Below are 23,700 nucleotides of genomic sequence, written 5' to 3'. Positions count from 1 at the left end.
TTCACAGAGCTAGTGCTCAGCTCTCGTATTCCATAAGCATTCCTGCCTAGGGAGTGATATCACCTACAGTGGACTAGGCCTGCCTATCTCAATGGAAGTAATCCAGGAAGTCCTCTACAACAGGTCCACAGGCCAACTTGATCTAGACAATCCCTCATTGAGACTCTCTTCCTGGGAGATAGTGGATTGTATCAAGTTGACACGGAACGCTAACCATCACACTACTGTTCTGCAATTCTCGCTTGTACTCTCATCCTCCAGGGACCTCAAGTTGGATAATGTGATGCTGGATGCTGAAGGACACATCAAGATCACAGACTTTGGCATGTGCAAAGAGAATGTCTTCCCAGGGTCCACAACCCGAACCTTCTGTGGGACCCCAGACTACATAGCACCTGAGGTAACCCTGAGCCTGCTGCTCTGTGGACATCTCTATGGACATCTCTGAGTGGGTGCAATTGTCTAGTAGTCACAGTAGGCAAGGCTTGTCCTTGATTTGTGGACATCTTACCAGCCCCCACCTGTGGTAGTCTCCACCAATGCCCCAAGTGGAAAGACTCATATGCAGGGCACTCTAAGTCAAGGAGCTGGCCACATTCATGTTAACAGCAGAAAGCTACGAATTAACACATGTATCTGGTGCTCAGCTCATACACTTCAGGCTGTCCTGCCTAGGGAATGGTACCACTCACAGTGGGCTAGATCTCCCTACTTCAACTGGGTAAAGCCAGAAGGACTAGAGAATGAGTAGTGTACAGGAGTAGGATCAGCTTGTAGGAGCGTGAGTAGAGCATGCACTATTCCAAAGTGAAGAAGGTGGAGACTATTTCTAGTGTGTTTTGAGTGGGAAGGCCTGAGAACACTATGCCTGCTGTGGGGCTTTGTCTCTTCTGTATGCTGCTGGGTGGGGCTAATCCTTTAGCAGAGAATTGAATGGCAGCTCATGGATAGTACATGCAGCAGCTTTGTTGTTGATTTTTAAGGAAAGCTTTCCATTTTTCGTGTGTGTGTGTGTGTGTGTGTGTGTGTGTGTGTGTGTGTGTGTGTGTGTGTGTGTACATGTGTGTGCATGTTTGTGTGTGAGGGACACATTTGTGCATGCATGGGGAGGCCTAGGGTTATGTTAGGACTCCTCCTCCACTCTTCCATTTTATTCATTGAGGCAAATTGTCTCAGTCAAAACCAGAGTTTACTTATCTGACTAGTCCCCCTAGCCAGCTTGCACTAAGGATCCTCTGCACCCACCTTCCAAGGCTGGAGTTACAGGTGGGCCAATACACTCACCAAGCATTTTATGTGGGTTCTGGGGATCCAAACGCTGGTCCTCACACTTATGTGGCAAGCATTTTAACCACTGAGCCATCTCCACAACCCCTCCCCCTGTTTGTTATTTTTTATTTTTTGAGACAAACTTTTTCAGTGTGGCCTGGCTGTCTGGAACTCACTCTGTAGACCAGGCTGGCCTCAAACTCAGAGATCCACCTGCCTTTGCCTCCTGAGTGCTAGGATTAAAGGTGTGCACCACTACCACCTGGCTTTTCCCCCCCTTCCCCTTTGTGTTTTTTTTTTTTTTTTTTTTTTTTTTTTTTTTTTTTTTTTTTTTTTTGGTTTTTCGAGACAGGGTTTCTCTGTGTAGCTTTGCGCCTTTCCTGGAACTCGCTTTGGAGACCAGGCTGGCCTTGAACTCACAGAGATCCGCCTGGCTCTGCCTCCCGAGTGCTGGGATTAAAGGCGTGCGCCACCACCGCCCGGCCCCCCTTTGTGTTTTTAAGACAGGGTATCAAGTATCCCAAACTGGAACTCTGTATAACTGAGGATGACCTTGAACTTATGACCATTCTGCCTATCTCCTTAGTGCTGGAAGAACAGTTGGCATTTGACAACACACCGGGGTTTATGTGTTACTGGGGTTCAGACCCATGATTTCATGTATGCTAGGCAAACACTTTACTAAGCTTAACCCCAAGCCCATGCACCTCATACTTGTGTGTGTGTGTGTGTGTGTGTGTGTGTACTAGTGTTTGACCTGCATGTCTTTGTGAGGGAGTTGGATCCATTGGAACTTGAGTTATAGACAGTTCTGCGCTGCCATGTGGGTGCTGGGAATTGAACCCGGGTCCTCTGGAGAAGTAGCCAATGTTCTTAACTGATGAGCCATCTCTCCAGCTCCCATCTTCCTTGTTTTTTTTTTTTTTTTTTTTTTTTTTTTTTTTTGGTGTTGGGAATTGAACACAGGCCTTCAACTTACACGTGATTCTGTAGTGTAGGCAGATCACCCTCCCGACATTCTGAGAGGGCAAGGTCAGACCCATGGGCTTCCTAAGGGAGTAGAAAACTGGCCCTTGGATCTTTTCAATGGATAGACGAACACCCTGGTGTAAAGGGGCTGGAGCTAATATTTGGAAGGTTCATACTGTAGTTGGGTAGTATGCATGAACTGACTTTTCTAAGCCATGGAGGCCATTGTGTTGGGGGTGCTGGCTCTTGACTTTTACAGTAGATCAGTGCTAGGGCCCAAGCAGTCAATGTCATTGGCCACAAAATCTTCCTGGTGACTTGAGCTCACTTAAGCAAGGTGGAAAAATCCTCACACAGTCCTGACTCTGACTCTGGGTTATCAAGGCAAGAATCCTCCAGGCTTAAGAATATCCTGTTTTAGCTGGGCGTGGTGGTGCATGTCTTTAATCCCAGCACTCAGGAGGCAGAGGCATGAGGATTTCTGTGAGTTCAAGGTTAGCCTGGTCTACAGAGTGAGTTCCAGGACAGCCAGGGCTGTTACACAGAGAAACCCTGTCTCAAAAAAAAACAAACCAAACCAACCAACAAACAAAAAAAGGAATCTCCTGTCTTAGCCAAGGGTGGCAGTGCATATCTTTACTCTCAGCACCTGGGAGGCTGAAGTGGGAAGATCTCTAGTTTGAGGACACCTGGAGATACCTAGTGAGACCCTGTCTTGCTCAGGAGAAAAACAGCAAATAAAAGGAAAGAGAAAAGAATCCAATCAGGTATGGTGACTCATTCTTGTCATCCTAGCATGCAGGAGGCAGAGGCAGGAGGATCAGCAGTTCAAGGTCATCCTTGGCTACAGAGACAGCCAACCTGGGCTACAAGAACTCTTATCTTAAGATTACCCGGTCTTCAGAATTCAGCCTGAGGGTCAGCCAGATGTCTCAGTCAGTAGTGCGCTTACTGCCAAGACCGATGACTTGAGCTTTATCCTGGGGACCCACATAATGGAAGCAGAGAACTGACTCCTGATAGGCATTCTTTGACTTCCACACAGAAACCGTGACACGCATCCACTCTCCCCAATAAGTAAATAAAGAAAGCATTTTAAAAAATAAGATTTAGCTCTATATGCTTAGCGTTCAAACAGAAAATGTAGTTACTCAAATATTTTACATGGGTGGGTGGGACTTGTGACGTGGCCCTTAGATAGGCTTTTTGTTTGTTTTCCAAGACAGGGTTTCTCTGTGTAGCCCTGCCTGGCTGTCCTGGTTCTCTGTTTGTAGACCAGGCTGGCCTTGAACTCACATAGATCTGCCTGCCTCTCCCTTCTGAGTGCTGGGACTAAAGGCATGTGCCACCATGCCTGGCCTAGATAGGCTTTAAAACATGAAGTTTATTATTGCTTTGTGTATGCATGGGCACACATGTCACAGTATGTATGTGAGGGTTAGAGGAAAACTTTGAGGAGTCTGTTCTCTCCACTTAAAAAAAAGTACTGCATTTGTGTGTGTGTGTGTGTGTGTGTGTGTGTGTGTGTGTGTGTGTGTATGTCACAGCTTGCATATGGAGGTCAAAGAACAACTTTAGGGAATTAGTTTTCTTGTCCCACTATGTGAGTTCTGAGGATTGAATTCCAGTCACTAGGCTTTGTGTGTCAAGGGCCTTTTTACCTGCTGCTATCTTGCCAGCCCTTAGGTAGCCCTTATATCTGACCTAAAGGAACCTTGCAAGTACATAAACATCATTTCCTGGATTTTCCAAAGGGTGGAGCTCTTGCTAAAATATTCAGTGTGGAAAATATGGGTCAGGATCTAGAGAGAGAAAGACCAGAGGAATCTGCACATCTTAAATAAGTCACAGCCACAGTGCCACATATCTGAATTTCTAGCACTCAGGAGGTGGAGGCGGGAGGATTAAGGGTTCAAGGCCATCCTCCTATACATAGTTATTTCAAAGCTAGCTTGAACTACATGAGACCCTGTCTCAAAAAAAGTCACACTCTTTACTTTCTCTTTGTCTTCTAGATCATTGCCTATCAGCCGTACGGGAAGTCTGTCGACTGGTGGTCTTTTGGGGTCCTGCTGTATGAGATGTTGGCAGGACAGGTAAGGGGAAGTGGGGATGTGTTGAGTTGACTAATGGCCACATTTAGTGGATGTCTCTTTTCATGTGGCATTATTCTTGAAAGAACAGGTAGTCCAGTCTAAGAAAACATGCCAGTCTGCTGGGAAGCTGGGGGCCGGACAGCGCTGTCCATGGTGCTGAAACATTGTCTTAACCGTGCCGGTGTGGTTTTCGTTTCATCTTTGTCCTGTGGACCCCTTTGGCGGTCTGATGAACCATATCAACACTCTCCAGAACAATGTGATAGCCATAGTATTCACACGAGAAAGAATTCTTCAAATTCGAAAGTTAACTGTGTGTAGTATTACATGCCTGTAACTCCAGCACTTGGGAGGTGGACATAAGGGGATTTGGAGTTCAGGGTCATCTTTGGCTACCTAGCCTGGGCTACATGAGATCCTGTCTCAAAACAATCAGATAAGCAAGCAAGACAACCAACTTGTACTTTGTATTGCCTTTCCTAACCACAGAAGACTGAGCTGCTTTCAGTGAGAATAATCATTTCCAGGGAGTCTCTCCTTCTGTGACTCTCTGTCTCTGTCCCTCTCTCTGTGTGTCTCTCCTTCCCTCCCTCTCTCATTAGATGGCATATTGCCTAATTAACAATCTGTTGATTTGCATAACATGAAAAGACAGGCAGACAGTAGAGAGGTACACAGAACTGGGGCATGTGTGAGAGGCAATTGGAGATGAAGGTGGGATGGTTTTCTAATTTTTCTCCCAGGAAAGTCATCCATAGGGGTGGGGGTGGGGGCACATTATCAGAATGCATTTGTTTGAAGTGGATAATGAAGGGGTGTAGGTTTGGGAAAAGCAGCCTGTCAAGCTCTGACATTATTCTCCGTACTTTTGTAGCCGCCCTTTGATGGGGAAGATGAGGAGGAGCTGTTTCAAGCCATCATGGAACAAACTGTCACCTATCCCAAGTCACTTTCTCGAGAAGCTGTGGCCATCTGCAAGGGGGTGAGAGCCCCAGCTCCCAGTTTCTTCAGACCCACAACCCATACACCCAATTGCCATCTCTTTTAGAAGAAGGTTCCTATCACTCAAACCTCTTTACAGCCATCTGCTGCAAACGTTTGAACAATATTTTGCCACCTTGCTGTCATCCCAGGCCAAGGGTGGCCTCGACCTCACCATCCTTTGCAGTACCCACATCCTGGCACACTGCAGGAAATGCTGAAAGGGAAAGGCCAGTCTTTCCAGAGCTGGGTGGGTCAGCTTACCTCCAACTCCTGTGACTTTTATTCTTCAGGGATCTTGATGAGTTGCCCAAACTGTGAGCCTCAGTTTCTTCTTCCTCAGTTGGTGCAGAAGAAAGTGCCTGGCCCACAGAAGTTCTTCTATTTATAGCTCTCCCCCATCTCTCCCTCTCCCTCCTTCCTCCTTCTTTGGGATTTTTCTTATGCCTCTTTTATTCTCTTTTATTCACACTTGATTTTAAGGCATTTTAAATTGCATTTTTATCTGTTGATGTGTGTACGTGTGTGTGTGTGTGTGTGTGTGTGTGTGTGTGTGTGTGTGTGTGTATGCATGCACACATACACACACACACGTGGATGCCAGAGGACACTTTTAGAGAGTCATTTCTACCCTTCCATCATGTGAGTCCTAAGGATCAAACTCAGGTCATCCATCTCTCAGGCACGGTGGCAAGTGCCTTTGCTCACTGAGCTATCTGGCAGGCCCTCTCTGTGTGTCTTCCGCAGTTCCTGACCAAGCACCCGGGAAAGCGCCTGGGCTCAGGGCCAGATGGTGAACCCACCATCCGGGCACACGGCTTTTTCCGCTGGATCGACTGGGAGAGGCTGGAGAGACTGGAGATAGCACCGCCGTTCAGACCACGTCCGGTCAGTCGCTGTCCCAGCTTCCATCCCCGGGGGCTGGGCCTCCCGAGCTTCAGTACTTGTATGTGGAGGTTGGGGTGGGGGGGAACCTTCGGCAGAGATGCTCCCTTTGGGAGCATCAGAGACCACGGGGGGTGTGCATAGGTTCTGATTATCAGAGCTTAATTTTCCATCCGTTCCCATCACAGTGTGGGCGCAGTGGCGAAAACTTTGACAAGTTCTTCACGCGGGCGGCGCCAGCATTGACCCCGCCAGACCGCCTGGTCCTAGCCAGCATCGACCAAGCGGATTTCCAGGGCTTTACCTACGTAAACCCGGACTTCGTGCACCCAGATGCCCGTAGCCCCACAAGCCCAGTGCCCGTGCCTGTCATGTAATCTCACCTGCCGCCGCTAGGTGTCCCCAGTGCCCCCCTCCGCCACGCCGGCTGCGGCCCCCACCCCCACCCCCACCCCAACCTCTAGTCCGGATTCTAGGTCCCGCACCCCAGCCTTCTGGCCTCTTTCCCGCACCCCAACGGGTTCTAGATGCTGTTCCCAAGCATTGCTGGCATTTTAAACGCCATACAGTCTCTAGAGCCTTTCTGTGTTCTAGATTCCGTTGTGCCGAGCCTTGTTTTTTACCCCCACCCCCAACATCTGGATGCTGTTCCAACTGTTCCCAGAAACCCTACTTCGTGTGGGGTTCTAGACTTCATCTTGGTAGTTTTATGCCTTCTCTCCCCCTACACCACCCTGGGGGAAATAGTCTCATGAGATTGCCTGCTCCAGACTAAGATTCCAGATCAGCCCGCCCGCATCCTTCAAGGCCCCTCCTACCTCCATTTCAGTTGTAGAGTTAAGTGGGAGGCCGGGCTCCGTGTTCCAGGCCACCTCCCTTCCACGCGCTGGGGATTCCTGGCATGCACGGAGGGTTCTTTCCCCGACTGTTGTCAGGCAGCTTTTGTTCTAGACATGTCCCAGAACCCATCACTGCTCTCCTGCCCCGTGCATGGCTCCAGCCTTGGTCGGAATCACACCCCCTCCCCCTTGTCCTCCGCAGTGCCTGCCACTCTCTGGGATTTTCTTCTCCCCCACTCTCTTCCTTTAGCCTCCCCCACCCAGACAGCTGCTGGAGAATAAATTTGGGATGCTGATGCTAAAATGTTTGGATGTTTTCTTGTAAGCTTGGGGGAATGAAGAGGGTGCGGAGGTGGGCCGGCTGTACATAGAAACAAACATAGTGGGGTGTGGAGAGAGGTGGGGGAGAGAGCATGCATAGACCCACAACATGAAAGACAAGACACCTTCGGCATGTGAGCGACATGCAGAAACTCTTTCAGAGAAGACCAATGTGACCACTTCAGTCACATACTTAACGAGGAAGAACACCCCTTGACCATTAACTGTGTCAGCAACTGACCGACCCTCCACCCAGATACCGCACGTGCATATTCACCCAGAGCAAAGTGCAAACACACACACACACACACACGTTGGGATCTAGAGAAGTCCTGGGAAGGGAGATGAAAGGCTGGCCTCCCATGGAGGGAGGGACAGACATGATCAGAAGAAAGGACCCCATGTTACAGAAGGCGAGACAATCAGAACCTGGAAGCTTAGAAACCGCTTAGCGAGGCAGAAGCGTCCTCCCGTCCTTTTTTCCCCTGACCCACTTGCAAGTGTGTGTGGAGGGGAGCGGGGAGTGGAGGGGGCCAATCAAGATAGACTACGTTTCCCAGAAGACATCGGAGAAGACCCTGACCCCCCCCCCACCAGGTGCTGGCCTCTGGCCGCCAGGGCTGATGGGGAATGTAGTCTCTGGATAGGGCAGGGCAGCAGAATGGTGTGCCTGTCAGTGTGTTTGGAGGGGACAGAGCCTCAAAAGCTTAGCAGGTTCCTTTGAGGGCCTGGCATCTCCTCTTCTCTGGATTTCCGAGTCCTGCTCCAACTCGATGCTGAAGCTGTCCCCTTCATCGGCATCACCACTTCTGTACCCCTATCCGGCTCCTGAAGGCCCCAGCCCAAATTCCGACCCTCGGCGGGCGGCCTGCCCCTTTAAGAGTGGCCCCGCTGACATCACGGCGGGGGGGGGGGGGGACTGGCCCCGCTCCCGGCTCCGCGGCGGCTGCAGGACCCGGCTCTGCTCTGCGCCTGCCCGCCCGCTGCTCTAGGGACCCTGGCCCGGGACGCCCCTTCCCGCCTTCTCCAGCTGCCCAGACCCCAGGCTCCGCCCCTTGCCCGGCTCCAGCCCCAGTCCTCATCAGGGGACCCCCCCATTCCGGCTTGCCCCTGCTGTCTCTCCTCAGAGAGTATCTATCTATCTATCTATCTATCTATCTATCTATCTATCTATCTATCATCTATCTCTATTTCTCTGTCTCCCCCACCCCATCTCCAAGCTCAAGATCCCTGGATTTCAGTTTGCCTTGGCCCAAGGCCTCTGAGCTTTCCTTGCCTGGTTTCTGGGGCTTTCTGACCTCTCCACTTCCAGGGCCTCAGCATTTCTGAGCCTCTGTAGTGGTGGGGGTGGGGACACCTGAAACTACTCCATCTCTGTCTCTCCTTTTCTGTCTGTCTCCTCCAGTCTCAGGACTCGTGAGTTTCAGAATCAATCTCTCTCTCTCTCTCTCTCTCTCTCTCTCTCTCTCTCTCTTTCTCTCGGGCTCTCTGCCTCTGTTCCTATTCTCTCTCCCTCCCTGCCTCCCCCCCATCCTGAAGGCTCATCTCATTCCCTCTCTGCATCCTTCCCCCTACCTCCCCGCCCCTCCCCTCCTCCGCAGTAGCCAATGAGCGGCCGCCGGTCCCTGCTCCCGGCTGCGTCCGCCGAGTGAGGCCGCGGGCGCGGGGGGTGGGGGGGTGGGAGGCCGGGAGGGGGCCGGGACGCCGGGCTCGGGGGCGGGGGCGGGGGGCGCGGGCACCGGAGACCCCGGTGGCGGCGGCGGCGGCCGGGGGAAACCGCGGGGCCGGTCATGCGGCTGCGGGGCCCGCGGCCCGGAGCGTCCGCCAAGCCCTGAGAGAGGTAAGCGCGAGGGGAGGGTCCGGCAAGGCAGGGGGCTCCGCGCTAGACCACTCTCAGCCGGAGTTGGGGCTCCGGGAGGTTAGAAGGGCTCCAGGAGTGGGATCCTGGGGGTTCCGGTGTCGGATTTGGGAAGGTTTGGGTGGATTGAGGGACATTTGGGCCTGGTGGATCCCGGAGGACTGGGGTCCGAGGGTCCGTCCGGGAGTTAGAAAACAAAGTCGTGGTGTTTGAGTTCTGGGATCATCGCCACTGGGCAGGGTCTAGGCAGGGTCTTTGAGGAAGGCGGTAATCGATAAAGGCAGAGGGCCCAGGCCGGGAGTCTGGGAAAGGGTCCCTAGAAAAGCGAAGAGTTACGGTCTGGGAGATGGAGTTTTGACTTGGGTTTTGAGGAATGAAACTTCAGCCATTCAAATATCCAGATCGCGGAAACGCTGGGGTAACAGACCAGAAGGAGATTCCAGGCCTGGTAGTGGTGGAGGTGGGGGTGTCCCAGAGGAGGAATGGCTGCAGATCCAGAGCTCGGAGTGGGTCAGGTAGAAAGAGGATGAACTGGACGGGAGAAGGAGTGGGGTTAATGTGAGAAGTGAGGGGAACCACCGTGAGTCCAGTCGGAGGAGCAGAGCCGGAGGCTGAGGTCAGCTACCTGGACCGTCCAGTGACTGGGTGACGGGGTGGATAATGCTTGTATGAGCCGAAGACTGGAAGCGGAGCAGGCAGCTGGCGGTCAAGCTTCAGAGCTACGTGAAGGGGGAAGGGAGGAAAAGCTAGCCAGAGCTCTGACAGAATCTAGATCGTTGGGTCGTCCACGAGGCTGAGGTTGGACGGGAGGAGTTCTGGAGGCTTGAAGTGCGGGGATGTCGGGGCTGACTCTGATTCTAGGGTCTTACTGGGATGAGGTAGATTCCTAATGCTCACAGAACTCTGAGGAAATGTGGAAAGTGGAGTCTCATGTCGTCTTTATTGTTCTGTTGGGGATATGTTTGGGGGAGGTGCCTCAAACTTTATAATGAAAAAAGATGATGGGTAGGAGCTGGAAGGATGGCGGTTCAGTGGTTAAGAACACTTGCTGCTCTTCCAGAAGACTGGAGTTTGGTTCTCAGCACCCATATTAGATGATTCACAATTATCTGTTACTCCAGTTCCAGAATATCCATCACCTCTGGCCTCTCTTCCACCGGGATCTCTCAACTTTGGCCTCCTCAGGCACCTGCATTTTCCTGAACATACCTGTGTGTGCGCGCGCGCGCGCGCGCGCGCGCGCACACACACACACACACACACACACACACACACACACACACACACATTTATTTTTGAAGGGGAATGAGTGCCTCTGGTCATTGAGACTCTGGCTGAGGTAAATTGGGGACACCAAGATGAGTCCTGCATGGAATTTTGTGACAAGGAGGGATTTCTTGTGCGGCAAGTGGGTGTGTAAGTGTAGATAAAGAATTTGGGGGCTGTTGAGATGGCTCAGGGGGTAAAGGTGCTTGCTTCTGAGTGTCCGGCCAGTCTAGCTGATGACCTCAGCTAGACCCCTCAGACTCATATAGGGAGAAGGAAGAACCAACTCTGGAAAGTTGTCTTCTGACCTCCACATTAGTGCCATGGAGGTAACACACACACACACACACACACACACACACACACACTACATACATAAAAAAGATTTTGGGAGCCTTCAGGACCCTCCCTAGTTAGCACTTCCGAGCTCCTAATTGGAATTTGGGAGGTCTCAGATATAAACTGACTAGGTATTTCTTCCTTGGAGTAGAACTTGACTGGAAAGTTCTAGCATGGGAAATCAGGGTCCAGAGTTTGGTAGAATTTGGGGAATGGGGTGGGGTGTACTGGAATTCCTGATAGAACAGTCAGTTCAGAGTGATGGTTTCTTGTTTTCAGGATGCAGGACCTTGGTTTTACTGGAGTTCTCTAGTTGGGAATGCTGGGTTGGAGGGGCCCAACTCAAGCTCTTGGTAGTCTAGAATCTCTAATCCAGGTCGTAGCTTCAGATCTCTGGGCTCTAATGTCCTGGAACATATTCCAGCACCTCAGGTTCGGGGGCATGCCTGGATCTGGAAGGGTAGGATTAAGGGTTGGATCTGAGATTGTACAACTGATTTGATCCCAACCTGGGAAGATGGCTCAGAGGATAAAACATTGGCCACAGAAGTGTGAGGACCCGAGTTCAGAGTCCTAGAACCCACATAAGGCTGATCCTGGTAGCATGTATCTGTAATGAAAGCATTTCTATGATGAGATGGGAGATGGAGACAGAAGAACCCCGGCTCAAATTTGTATGGCAGCTAGCTTGGCATATGTAGGTGCAGATAAGAGGTGCTATTTCAAATATGGTGGAAAGTGACAGACACCTGAGGTTGTCCTCTGACCGCCACAGATGTCTCCTCATACTCGTACACGTGAACACACACACACACACACACACACACACACACACACACACAGACACGCAGACACACAAGGGTGATTTTAAAAAATTACAGCTGACTGTAAGGTGAAGATAAGCGTCTAAGAGTGTCAACTCAGAAGGACTTTCATAGGCCTGAAGTCAAGTGTGGGAGTCCAGGGTATGAGGTTAGGGAGCTTTGAGTGGTGACCTACTTTGGAGATTATCAGATGTGCTTTAGAGACAGGTTCTACAGGAAACATTTCACTATACAGGTCATAGCACACAGTTAAAGCTGGGTAGCATGGGATAGAATTTCCGAATAAATCAAGTTGTCCATAATTCAGTGTCTAAATCTAGTACTCCAGTTCTGCTTAAAATGTGATAGCAGGTCTTTTGTGGGGGGTGGTGTCTAGTGCTCACAGCTGAGGGCTAATCAGGGCACAGAGTCAGGGTTGAGGTATCAGGTCCAAATTTGAAGCTGTTGATTAGGGTAGTTTCCGAGTCACTGGCGTACTTCAAAGGTTAAAGACTCTGCTAAGGTCGGGCTTCTCAAATTGGGGTTGCAAGCCAACATTGGAAGTTGGATCTAGGGGAATCTGTCTTGGGTTGATAATTTGGATTCGAATCAGAATCCTGATACTTTGGATTTCTGGTCTAGACATGGCTCAAGTCAAGAGTCATCTTCAGGTTTGACTTAAAGACTGTGGCTGCATGTCTTATCTTAAGTTGAGGATCTGTATCCATGAGGACAGAGCATGGTGATGGGTCAGGGAAGCCCAATATGGAGGTTTGGAGTCAACATTTGTATCTCTGTTCAGAGTTCAGGGCTGGGATGGTGGGTCACAGCACAGAAATCACACTTGGGAGTTTGGTTTTGGAGTTTCTGTCTCTGACCAGAACTAATGTCCCAAATGGCTGCATGGAGCTGGGGACCCTGGGCACTCTCTACTGTAGCTTCTGGTTCCACAGGCCCCGCAGGGCGCCCCCCGCCGCTCAGGATGAGTCACTGCAGCAGCCGTGCCCTGACCCTGCTGAGCAGTGTGTTTGGTGCCTGCGGCCTGCTTCTTGTGGGCATCGCAGTCAGCACGGACTACTGGCTGTACATGGAGGAGGGGACCGTTTTGCCGCAGAACCAGACCACCGAGGTCAAGATGGCGCTGCACGCTGGCCTCTGGAGAGTCTGCTTCTTTGCAGGTGCCCCCCCCCCCCCGCCCTCACTCACCCCAAAGTCTTTATCTGTAGTCATATATCTTAGACTCCAATAATCCAGAAGTTGTTTTTATTTCTCTCTTAGAAGTTAGATTTCAGCACAGAATCCTCATGCCTATCCCTTTATTCCCTAGATATTGAAGCGCAGATACTCAAAATCCACGTCTCTAACATTTCCCCCACTCTCAAGAACTCTGTTAGAAGTCATAAGCCTAGGGTCAGGGGATGCTTCAGTGGATAGGGTGCTTAGCATCATTCTGATGACCCGAGTTTCATCCCCAGACCCACATGGGCGGAAGGAGAGAATCTGTTCCTGAATGTTGTTCTCCAACTTCCACACTTGCACACTGGCATGCTCACACCTGTCTCCCCTAAAAATTAGTAATATAATTTTTAAAGTGACAATCAAAAAAAAAAAGTCAGAATCTTAGGGCTAGAGCTGTAGGAAGCGCAATTGGTCAAATGCTTGTTTAGCACACAGGAAGTCCTGAGATCGATGCCTGGAACTTCATAAATTACATGCAAGGGTACATGTCTATAATCATGGCATCTGGGAGATCAGAGGCAAGAGGATCAAGGTCATCCTCAGCTATGGAGAGAGTTCAAAGCCAGCCTGAGATACAAAAGTCTGTCTCAAAAACGAAAAGAAAATACACAGAAAACAAAGGCAGTCAACAGTTTAGATTCAGAATTTATTCCTTGGACAGTTCCAGTGTTTCCCGGGTACTGGGGAAGACTCCAGGCCTTCTAGCTGAACTTAATTAAGACTATTTACTTTTGGAACCCCCGTTCCCTGGACCTTAGGAATCCAGGAGTCCTCATTCACAGCTCTCTCCTCATGTAGGATGTTAAAATCCAGCCCTGCCCTCCTCCACCCTCCAATCTCCAGTGCAATCAAGATCTTCCAACACTGTGGCTCTCCCCCATCCTACTTGTTTATTCACTTTTTAGTACTTGGGATGGGACCCAAAGCCTCTTGCATGCTTGCTTGGCAAGTGCTCTACCACTGAGTTGCATCCCTAGCTTTCTCTTTACTTCCTATTTTGAGACAGGACTTTATTAAATTGCCCAGGCTGGATTGAATCTCATGATGTAGCCTGACTGGACTTGCACTTATAATCCTCCTGCCTCAAACTCCCCAGTATGATTGCAGTCCTCTATGCCCAGGCCTCAATTGGCTCAGCCCATTGTCTCCAGCCCTTCGAGCAGTGCAGATTGTGAATGTTGGGTGAGATTTCCCATTTCCATCCTGGGCCCTGTTCTGTCCCTGATAGCCTCCCTTGAGGCCTGGAGCCTCTCCTCCACCCATGCTTTCTTATCTTCCTCCCCACCAGGTCGGGAGAAGGGTCGCTGTGTGGCTTCCGAGTACTTTCTTGAACCAGAGATCAACTTGGTGACGGAAAACACAGAGAATATTCTGAGTGAGGGGGAGCAGGGAAGGGGCCCAGGCAACAAGAGGGTTTGGGGAGAAAGGACAGGATTGGGTAGGAAAAGGGTGGGTTCACACAAAGGGCAGAGGGTTGAAAGAAGAAAGAGTTTTGGGAGAGAAGAAGGCAAATAGAAATATCTTGCCTGGGATAGGGAGGGATCTGCATGAGAGGGGAGGGGGTGAACCAAGGGGATGGTTTGGTTGAGAGTGGAGTCAGCAGAGGACATAGCTAACCATGGGGTGGAGTAGGTGGGAAAGGGGAGATGCTAAAGGGAAGAAAAGGGAAGGGCATGGGGAGGCGCCTCGCTGGAGACTTGTCCCTCACCCCTGCTTCTCCTTGTCCACCTCCCCCAGAGACAGTGCGCACGGCTACTCCCTTTCCTATGGTCAGTCTCTTCCTTGTGTTCACCGCTTTCGTCATCAGCAACATCGGCCACATCCGACCTCAGAGGACCATTCTGGCCTTTGTGTCTGGCATCTTTTTCATTTTATCAGGTGAGTCCAAGGAACTGTGGGCTGGGGCAGGGGGGTGAGGAGGGTGAGAGATTGTTTTGACTTCCAGGAGCTAGGGAGGGACCTTCTTGCACTGAGTGGTTTATTTGCTGTGCCCCAAGAGGCGTGTAGGATCTCTCTGTAAAGTAGAGACAGCATAGTGCCCATGCACTGTGTTGTTTAGTGGGTTAAACTGCAGGTACCTGCTTAATTAGGTGCCAGGCTCTGTTCTGATAGAAGTCCATGAGGTGAGGGCTATTAATAGCCCCATTTTATAGATATGCAAGGAACCAGTCAGAGGGATGAAGTCATTTGCTCGGGGCCAAAAGAGTGAGGGGCAGAGCTGGGAATCAAACTCACGTAATTCGCCTCCAGAAGTTGTATTTTTAGCCAGCACTGTTATTTTAGCAATTAGCAGTTTACAGAGCTCTTTATTTTGGGTGCAACATTTTATTATTTTAATTTTCTTTCCACAAACAAACAGACAAGAGTTTCACAGTGAGCAACATGGGCCCGTCAATTCCAGTCAGTTGATGATCTGTTACTGGGTTTATATTTTCCGTTATCTGTACCTCTGCCTCTGTCTTTCTTTCCTCTCATCCCACCCCCTTCCATTTTCTTCCCTTGCTTCCCCTCCTCTTCCTTTCTCTTCTCTTTCTTTATTCTTCCTTCTGCATTCTTGGAAACAGGGTCTCAAACAGGTCAGGCTGACTTTAAATTCACTGTGGAGCTGAGGATGACCTTGAACTTCTGAGCCTCCTGCCTTCACCTTCCGAGCACTAGCAATACAGGCACATGCCATCAGACCCAGTTTATATGGTGCTGGAGATAAAACCCAGGATTGCATGCACCTGGGCAGGCACTGTACCATCTGAGCTATATCCAAGCCCTTTATCTAAGCTGTCTATCTGCCTATGTATGTATGTATGTATGTATGTATGTATGTATGTATGTATGTATCTATCATCTATCTACCTACCTATCTATCTATCTATCTATCTACCTACCTACCTACCTATCTCTCTTTTTTTTTTAAGCATTTCAAGGTGTATTTCTGGTGTCCTTCACCACCAGCACTTCACAGTGCATGCCATTAGCTGGAGCGCAGGTTTTATCTACACCTCCCTCTGTCTCCTGAGGTGCAAGGCTCTTTATCTTTAGCGTGTGTGATCTCACACTCCCTCCTCTAAAAACTCCATGGGGCGTTGTTAGCAGTCACCTGATGAAGTTAGGGTTCTAAGATCCGTACACCCAAGTCACCGGTGCAAACTGCTTCCGGATGATGCCAGTGTCCAGAGATCCAAGCGACATTCTTTGGGGAGTCTTAGCTTTCCAGCTCTGTCCAATCCAGTTCAATCTAGATCAGCTTACTGTAGCTCCAATGTACTTCATCCCATCAGTCCAGTCCAACTAACCCCAATTCATTCTGACTTATTTCTCCAACCTAATCCAAATTAATTCACCATTTCTTAATTTAACTCAAACCAGATTCTTCCAGTTGACTGATATTTTAGTGTGTGTGTGTGTGTGTGTGTGTGTGTGTGTGTGTGTGTGTGTGTGTTATGCATGTGCATCCATGCACCTGTGCGTGGACATGCAGAGGCCAGAGCGGATGCTGGGTGTCCTTCAGTCAGTCTCTGTCTTATTGCCTTGATAAAGGCTATATTCCTACCTGGGAAGCTCACCATTTCAGTTAGACTGTTTCAGTGTGGTCAGAGGATCTGCTTGTCTCTGCCCGAACTCCCCAATGCTAGGGTTACAGACATGGGTAGCCACATCCTGCTTTGTACATGGGTGCTAGAGATTCAAACTCAGGTACACATGCTTGAACACCAAGCACTCTTCTCCACTGAGCCATCTCCATTGCCCCTTGAGCTGATATTTTCTATATACATATACACATGCATGCAACCTATGGCGTGTTTCTCCTTCACTCTGCTCCCCACAGCCTGAGTGGGTCCATCTTTACAGTTCACTGTGTTATAGAAAGATATCCTTGCTCCTCTCCCAGCTCTCTGGAGGCCGAACCTTCCCCCAAGCCTTCACCCTAACCTGAGGAGACCTTTTCCAGGGAAAGCAGGGTGCAGCCTCTGTGCAGACTCAAATCACGGCACTGGAGCCAGACACTGAGCTAAAATAAGACATGTTGGATATCACGATCCCAGAGTGTCAGAGCAGAAAGGGCTCATCATTTCTGAGATGGAAAAATAGTAGCCTAGAGAGAGAAAGTGGGGCAAGAGTGGATCCCATGGGGACTTTTAGTCAATCTGCCCAGGACGTTGTGTATCAAGTCCCACTGTTTGCAGATCACAGGAATGGAGCCGGTCGAATCAGCCAGTCAATGGCAGAGCTAGGCTTTGAACCAAGAGAATTCTGATTCTAAAATCCGCCCTCCACTGAACCAGTAACTGTCTGCCCAAGGTCAAACCACAGATTAATGATGCCTTTGGGGCTGGAAGTCAGAGCCGTGTGTGTGTGTGTGTGTGTGTGTGTGTGTGTGTGTGTGTGTGTGTGTGTGTTGGTGATGGTGTTCTAGTTTGATTTCTTTTGCCGTGATAAAACACACAGACCAAAAATAACTTAGAGGAAGAAAGGGTTTATTTGGCTTACAATTCCTGCTTACAGTCCACCACTTCGAGAAAAGCGAGGCAGGCGCCCAAGCAGCTGGTGGTATCACATCCACAGTCAAGAGCAGAGAAAAATGAAGGCACCCATGCTGCCTGCTTGCTTTCTCAACTAGTGTTGTCTACTGTCGTATAGCTCGGGGCCCAGGCCATGAAACGGTACTGCCTACATTCAGGATGGCCCTTCCCACCTCAATTAATATTCAAACAATTCTTCCCAACCCCCAGATGTTTGCTTAGGCCGGCCCGATCTGGATAATTCTTCACTAAAACTCCCTTCCTCCCAGGGCTAGAGAGAAGGCTGCGAAGTTAAGAGCTCTTAATTCTTCTCCCAGAAGATCTGAGTTTGGTTCTCAACATCCACATTGAGTGGCTCACAAGCCCCCCCCCCCCCCCCCCCCAATTCCAGCTCTGTAGGATCTAACCGCCTCTTTTGGCCTACACGGGCCAGAAGAAACATACTTAAATTTTTTAAAAATTATCTAAAAATTCTCTCTTCCCAGGTGAAATAACCAGCATACGCATAGGAGGGGCTTAGACAAGCTTTTTCTATGTAGGCCCGACTGGCCTAAAACTCATGGCGATCCACCTCCGTCAGCCTCCCTAGTCCTGGGATTCTAGGTGTAGACCACCACGTCTTGACTGCATCTCTTTCTTGAATTCATTGAGTAGATTTTGATGTGTTTACCCTGCCAGGGTGTTTGCTCATATGCTTTCAAGCTTGTAGGGTTGTAGTAGTCGAGCCAGATATTGTAAACCCAGAGAGATGTGGGTTCAAACCCCTTACTGCCTGGATGAGCTCACTCTGAGAGATGAACAGTTTCCAGGAAGAAAATAATATGACTTCACTTTGTGGGTTGTCTGGCTCCATTGCTGTGGCCTGTGGTGAGGCAGAAGGGTCATGGAAGGAAAAGCATGTGGTTTGTGCTGGGGGGACAACTCAGCTGGTGAAGTGGTACCTTGTAAGACTGAGGGCCTGAATTTGGATCCATAACACCATATTTAAAAAAAACCAAGCTGGGCGTTGGTGGCGCACGCCTTTAATCCCAGCACTCGGGAGGCAGAGCCAGGTGGATCTCTGTGAGTTTGAGGCCAGCCTGGTCTACAAAATGAGCTTCAGGAAAGGCGTAAAGCTACACAGAGAAATCCTGTCTCGAAAAACCAAAATAAAAACAAAAACAAAAATACAGTACGTATGGCAATACATGCCTGGAACTCTATCACTGGGGAGGTGGAGATAGGTGGTCCCTCAACTTCATTGACTTAGTTGAATAATGAGCTTAGTTCAGTGAGAGACTCTGCCTCAAAGAATAGGGTGGAGAGTGAATGGGAACCTCCCACCAGACCTCCCACCCCCACCCTATTCTTTCTCTGTCCTTTAAATTTTTTTTTGTATTTTTAAGTATGTGTGTATGTGTATCTGTATGGGGTATGTGTACATGAGTGTGCACACATCTGTGAAGGACAGAAGAGGGTGTTGGATCCCCTGGAGCTGAAGTTACAGGAGTTTGTGAGCTGCCTGATATGGGTGCTGGGACTGAATCTGGGTCCTCGGCTAGAGCAGTATACACTTATAACTGAGCTATCTCTTCATCCCCTGTGTGTACATCTGAACACGCACACACACACACATACACACACACACACACACACACACACACACACACACACACACACCCCTCACCACCATCATAAACACCAAGTGTTGAGTTGGACAAAGTAGGAAGAAAGCAGAGACAGTGAATGAGGACCAGGCCAGGACAAAATATATCCAAGGACATATCCTCAAGTCATCTACTTCTTTCAGATAAGTCTCACTTCCTACAATTTCCAGAACCTTTCAAAATCACACCACCAGCTGGGGAACAAACTTTCCATATATGAGCCTGTGGGGGTACATTTCTTATTCAAATCATAAAGTGTCGTGGAATATTCCTCTCTCTCTTTTTTCTACCAGAAAGTTAAAAATGTAAAACCCATCCTTAGCCTGCAAACCATACAAAATCAGGCAGAAGCCAGCTGGTGGTGGCGCACGCCTTTAATCCCAGCACTTGGGAAGCGGAGGCAGGTGGATCTCTGTGAGTTGGAGGTCAGCCTGGTCTACAGAGCTAGTTCTAGGAAAGCCAAGACTACACAAAGAAACCCTGTCTCAACAAACAAACAATAGACAGAAGAAGAAGAATTGCAGTTGTCCGAAACCCGATCCCAGTCATGGGCATAACATGTAACAATAAGTGTTCAACTGTATGTAGTAAAGCAGGTAGATGAGTAAGCAAAGGCTGTAGTCATAGCTCATTGGTAGACTGTTTGTGTCGCTTACACAAAGTCCTCATTCAGTCGTCAGCATCCCATGAACAAATGGTGGTGCATACCTGTAATCCCAGCCCTAGGGAGGTGGAGGCAGGAGCATCACAAGTTTAAGGCCATTTATATCTACAAAATGAGTTTAAGACCACCTTGGGCTACTTGAATCCCTGTCTCAAAAAAATTGAAACAGAATAAAATGGAAATCAATGGATGAATAAATAAATATACTGGTGTTAAGTAGTATGACCACTGGCTTTGTGGTGTGTTTGGGCCTGAGCCATTCTGCTTTATGTGAATTTCATTTCCTTGATGGTTAATATTTCCATTTAAAATTTTATTATTATCATTATTGTCATTATTACTGTGTGTGTGTGTGTGTGTATGTGCGTGCACACACATGATGTCTCTGTGGTTGTGAGTGCAAAGGCATACATGTTGAGGTCAGAGGAAAACCTTGTGAAGTCAATTCTTTCCTTCCACCTTTATGTGGGTTTTAGGAATGGAAATCCAGCTTGCTCAACGGGTGCCTTTACTCACTGAGCCTTCTCGCTAATCCCAGTAACTTCATTTACCCTTGTGAAAGCAGAAGCATTAAGAGATGAAGTTATTCAGCAATGAGACCAGGACTCCAGACCAGGCACGTTCACCACAGCACTGTACCCACCCACCAAAACCACAGTTTCTAAAACTCTACGAGACACATGCCTGTAAGATCAGCTCTCAGGAGGCCGAGGCAGGAAGATTGAGAGTTTGAGACAAGTCTGGGCTACACAGCAAGACCATGTTTTAAAGGAATGATAATAACACTGGGCATGGTGGCGTACAACTTTAATCTCAGCACTCAGGAGGTAAAGCCAGGCAGATCTCTATGAGTTTGAGGCCAGACTCATCTACTTAGAACACTTCAGCCAGCCAAGGCTACATAGTGAGAACTTGTCTCATCCAACAGACACCCTGGGTGTGGTGGTACACACATGTTATCCCAGTACTCGGGAGGTGGTGGAGGCAGGAGGGTCAGATGTTCAAAGTCATCCTAGGCTATACAGTGAGTTCAAGACCAGCCTAGGCTGCATGAGCCCTTATCTCAAAACCAAACCAAAGAGAACTCCATGAATAATATCAGTACCTTAGATCTTAGACTAGAATGATCCGGTCTAACTCCTTGTTCCCAGTGAAGACGGGAAGGCTCAGAGACAAGAGTCACTTCCGAGCTTATCATTGATACATCGGCACATTGATACATCAGCACATTGATACATTGGTGCATTGATACATCAGCACATTGATACATTGGTGCATTGATACATCAGCACATTGATACATTGGTGCATTGATACATCAGCACATTGATACATTGGTGCATTGATACATCAGCACATTGATACATTGGTGCATTGATACATCAGCACATTGATACATTGGTGCATTGATACATCGGCACTTAAACCTGGAGAAAGTGGTGTGGGAGGTTGGAGCAGGAGAAAGGGACATCTGGTGGTCAAATATCCCTCCAGGACCTGTTTGGGGAAGGAGCTGGAGGGCTCTTGACGAGTTAATTTTATTTCTTTTTCATCGCTGAAACAAAAGACGTAACAAAAGTAATTTAAGGTTGAAAGGGGTTACTCAGGCTCACAGTTCCAGGGTGCAGTCCACCCTGGTGGGAGGAGCGTGAGGCAGCCAGTCACATTACGTCAGCAATCAGAAACCAACAGCCATGAAGGCTGGACTCAGACGGTACCACCCCTATTTAGGGTGAGTCTTCCCACCCCAGTTAGCCCCATCTAGAAACTCCCTTACACATATGCCCGGAAGTTTGTCGCCTAGATGATTGTAGATTCCGTCAAGTTGACATTCAATTTTATCCATCGCAAGGCTGAAAATGGACAGTGTCTGCAGTGGTCCAGGCAGTGGCAGATGAGATCTGTGCTGGGCTGGAGGTGTCACATGGCTGTGAGAGAGAGGGATATTGACAGAGAATCAATAGACCCCATGACTGACTGACTGTTTGGAGAGTGGAGCTGGGAGGAAGCCAGGGTGGCATAGATTTTCCTTTTTTTTTTGTTTTTTTTCTTTCATTTTTTGAGACAGGGCTTCTCTGTGTAGCCCTGGCTGTCATGGAACTCACTCTGTAGACCAGGCTGAACCCAAAAATTTGCCTGCCTGTGCCTCCTCACAGCTAGGATTTTAAAGACGTGTGCCACCATGGCCCAGCTTGCATAGATTTTCTTCTTGTAGGTCACAACAGACACGCACCCCGTACTCACTCCAGTTCTCAAACTCAGTCTGTACATTTAATTAAAACAAACAAACAAACAAACAAACATACCCTAGAACGGCCTTGAACTTGCAGTGAGAATGACCTTCACGTTCTGATCTTCCTGCCTCTTCCCATCCCGCTTCCCCCAGCACTGGGACTGTAGCCCATGGCATCACAGCTGGTGTATGCACCGCTGAGGACTGCATCTAGGGTCATGCCCACTAGGCAAACACTCGACCAACCAAGCAATATCCCGAGCCCCACATCCGATTTAAGATTCATTCACCAGCTATCCAATGTAGCTGGTGAATGCCCAGACACAATCGCAAGACAGCCTCATCTCCATGTCACTCACAGCTTGTCACATAACTTCCCGGATCCCTTCGGCGTGTTTCCAATGCGTCAGAAGACACTCAGGTTGCTCACTCTAGCCTATGAGGTCTTTTCGAATCTAGCTGGTGTTCAGGTCTGTGACCTCATCTCTGACCCACTAACACTCTCCACATTGCCATAGCTTTAGGCTGTCCCAGCGTCATTCAATTGCTTGAGAACGCAGATCTCAGCCTCACTACAGGACCTCTGCACTTCATTATTCCTCCCTGCAGGGATCTCTTCCTGACCCTCAGGGCCTCTTCCAAATTTCCTCTTCTGGCTGGGTTTGTGGTCTATGCCTGTAATCCTAGCAATTAGGAAGCAGGGGGATTATTTTGAGTTTGAGACCAGCCTGGGCTGCACAGTGAGTTTAAGGCAGGTCTGGGATACATGATGAAACCCTGTCCAAAAAAAAGAAAGAAAGAAAGAAAGAAAGAAAGAAAGAAAGAAAGAAAGAAAAAAAAAAAAGAAAAGCAAAATGAGGTCTGCAAGATAAAAGTGCTCGCCATTGCCGGGCGGTGGTGGCGCACGCCTTTAATCCCAGCACTCGGGAGGCAGAGCCAGGCGGATCTCTGTGAGTTCGAGGCCAGCCTGGTCTCCAAAGCGAGTTCCAGGAAAGGCGCAAAGCTACACAGAGAAACCCTGTCTCGAAAAAACCAAAAAAAAAAAAAAAATAAAAATAAAAAAAAGTGCTCGCCATCAAGACTGATAGGCTGAGTTCTTTTCTCAGGTCCCACATGGGGGGAAAGAACCTATCGATCTGCACGCTGTCCTCTGACCTCTGCGTGCACACACAACACACTACATGAGCAAATGTAAGCAAACAAAAATGAAGAAGTCAGGCAGGGGAGCAACAAATGGGCCAAGGGAATCACCTGCGCTAGAAACAATTTCTGATATCTTCTCACCACTCCCTGTCTTCCTGTGTGTGTGTGTGTGTGTGTGTGTGTGTGTGTGTGTGTGTGTGTCTCATGTGACTGTGGGTACACACGTGCAAAGGCCAGAGTAGGATGTGGAGTGCTTTCATTGTTGCGTCCTGTGTGTTTATCTTTAAAAAAAAAGTTTTATTTTTTGATTGTTTTTTTGACAGGGTTTCTCTATGTAACCTTAGCTGTTCTGGAACTCACTCTGTAGACCAGGCTGTCCTCAAACTCAGAGATCCGCCTACCTCTGCTTCCTGAGTGCTGGGATTAAAGTCGTGCACCCCCCCCCCACGCCCAGCTCTGGGTTATTATCTTGAGACAGGGTCTGTGACTGACCTAGAAATTTGTCTTTTGGGTGTCGCTGCATGGCCAGTGGGCCTTCCGGATGGATGTGTATCCCACACCCTGGTGCTGGGGTTACAGGCACAGCAGCAAGGGCTGACTTTCTATGTACATTCCAGGGATTTGAACTCTGGT

General features: G+C 49.0%; 2 protein-coding genes and 1 long non-coding RNA gene across 3 annotated transcripts in view; 2 read left to right on the top strand and 1 right to left on the bottom strand.

Annotated features, from left to right (window-relative positions):
* Positions 1–7,343, top strand: part of Prkcg (protein kinase C gamma) — a 28,412-nt gene extending 21,069 nt beyond the window's left edge. Inside the window, exons 14-18 of the mRNA XM_052763025.1 lie at positions 262–400; positions 4,254–4,334; positions 5,209–5,316; positions 6,063–6,203; positions 6,389–7,343. Of these exons, the coding sequence (XP_052618985.1) occupies positions 262–400; positions 4,254–4,334; positions 5,209–5,316; positions 6,063–6,203; positions 6,389–6,577 (658 nt within the window). The 3' untranslated portion in view covers positions 6,578–7,343. The remainder of the gene's footprint in view (positions 1–261; positions 401–4,253; positions 4,335–5,208; positions 5,317–6,062; positions 6,204–6,388) is intronic.
* A 1,727-nt stretch (positions 7,344–9,070) lies between these two features.
* The window catches only part of Cacng7 (calcium voltage-gated channel auxiliary subunit gamma 7), a 32,916-nt gene continuing 18,286 nt past the window's right edge, over positions 9,071–23,700 (top strand). The window contains exons 1-4 of the mRNA XM_052712740.1: positions 9,071–9,200; positions 12,580–12,804; positions 14,154–14,240; positions 14,603–14,743. Of these exons, the coding sequence (XP_052568700.1) occupies positions 12,609–12,804; positions 14,154–14,240; positions 14,603–14,743 (424 nt within the window). The 5' untranslated portion in view covers positions 9,071–9,200; positions 12,580–12,608. The remainder of the gene's footprint in view (positions 9,201–12,579; positions 12,805–14,153; positions 14,241–14,602; positions 14,744–23,700) is intronic.
* The window catches only part of LOC128094388 (uncharacterized), a 39,477-nt gene continuing 36,259 nt past the window's right edge, over positions 20,483–23,700 (bottom strand). The window contains exon 6 of the long non-coding RNA XR_008212945.1: positions 20,483–21,619. This is a non-coding gene — a long non-coding RNA (uncharacterized LOC128094388). The remainder of the gene's footprint in view (positions 21,620–23,700) is intronic.

This window comes from Peromyscus californicus, unplaced genomic scaffold, assembly GCF_007827085.1.
Source record: "Peromyscus californicus insignis strain IS unplaced genomic scaffold, ASM782708v3 Scaffold_4__1_contigs__length_199733344, whole genome shotgun sequence".
Taxonomy (NCBI): domain Eukaryota; kingdom Metazoa; phylum Chordata; class Mammalia; order Rodentia; family Cricetidae; genus Peromyscus; species Peromyscus californicus.
The sequence above is the reverse complement of the archived record's forward strand: the minus strand, read 5'-3'. Positions and strand labels throughout refer to the sequence as shown.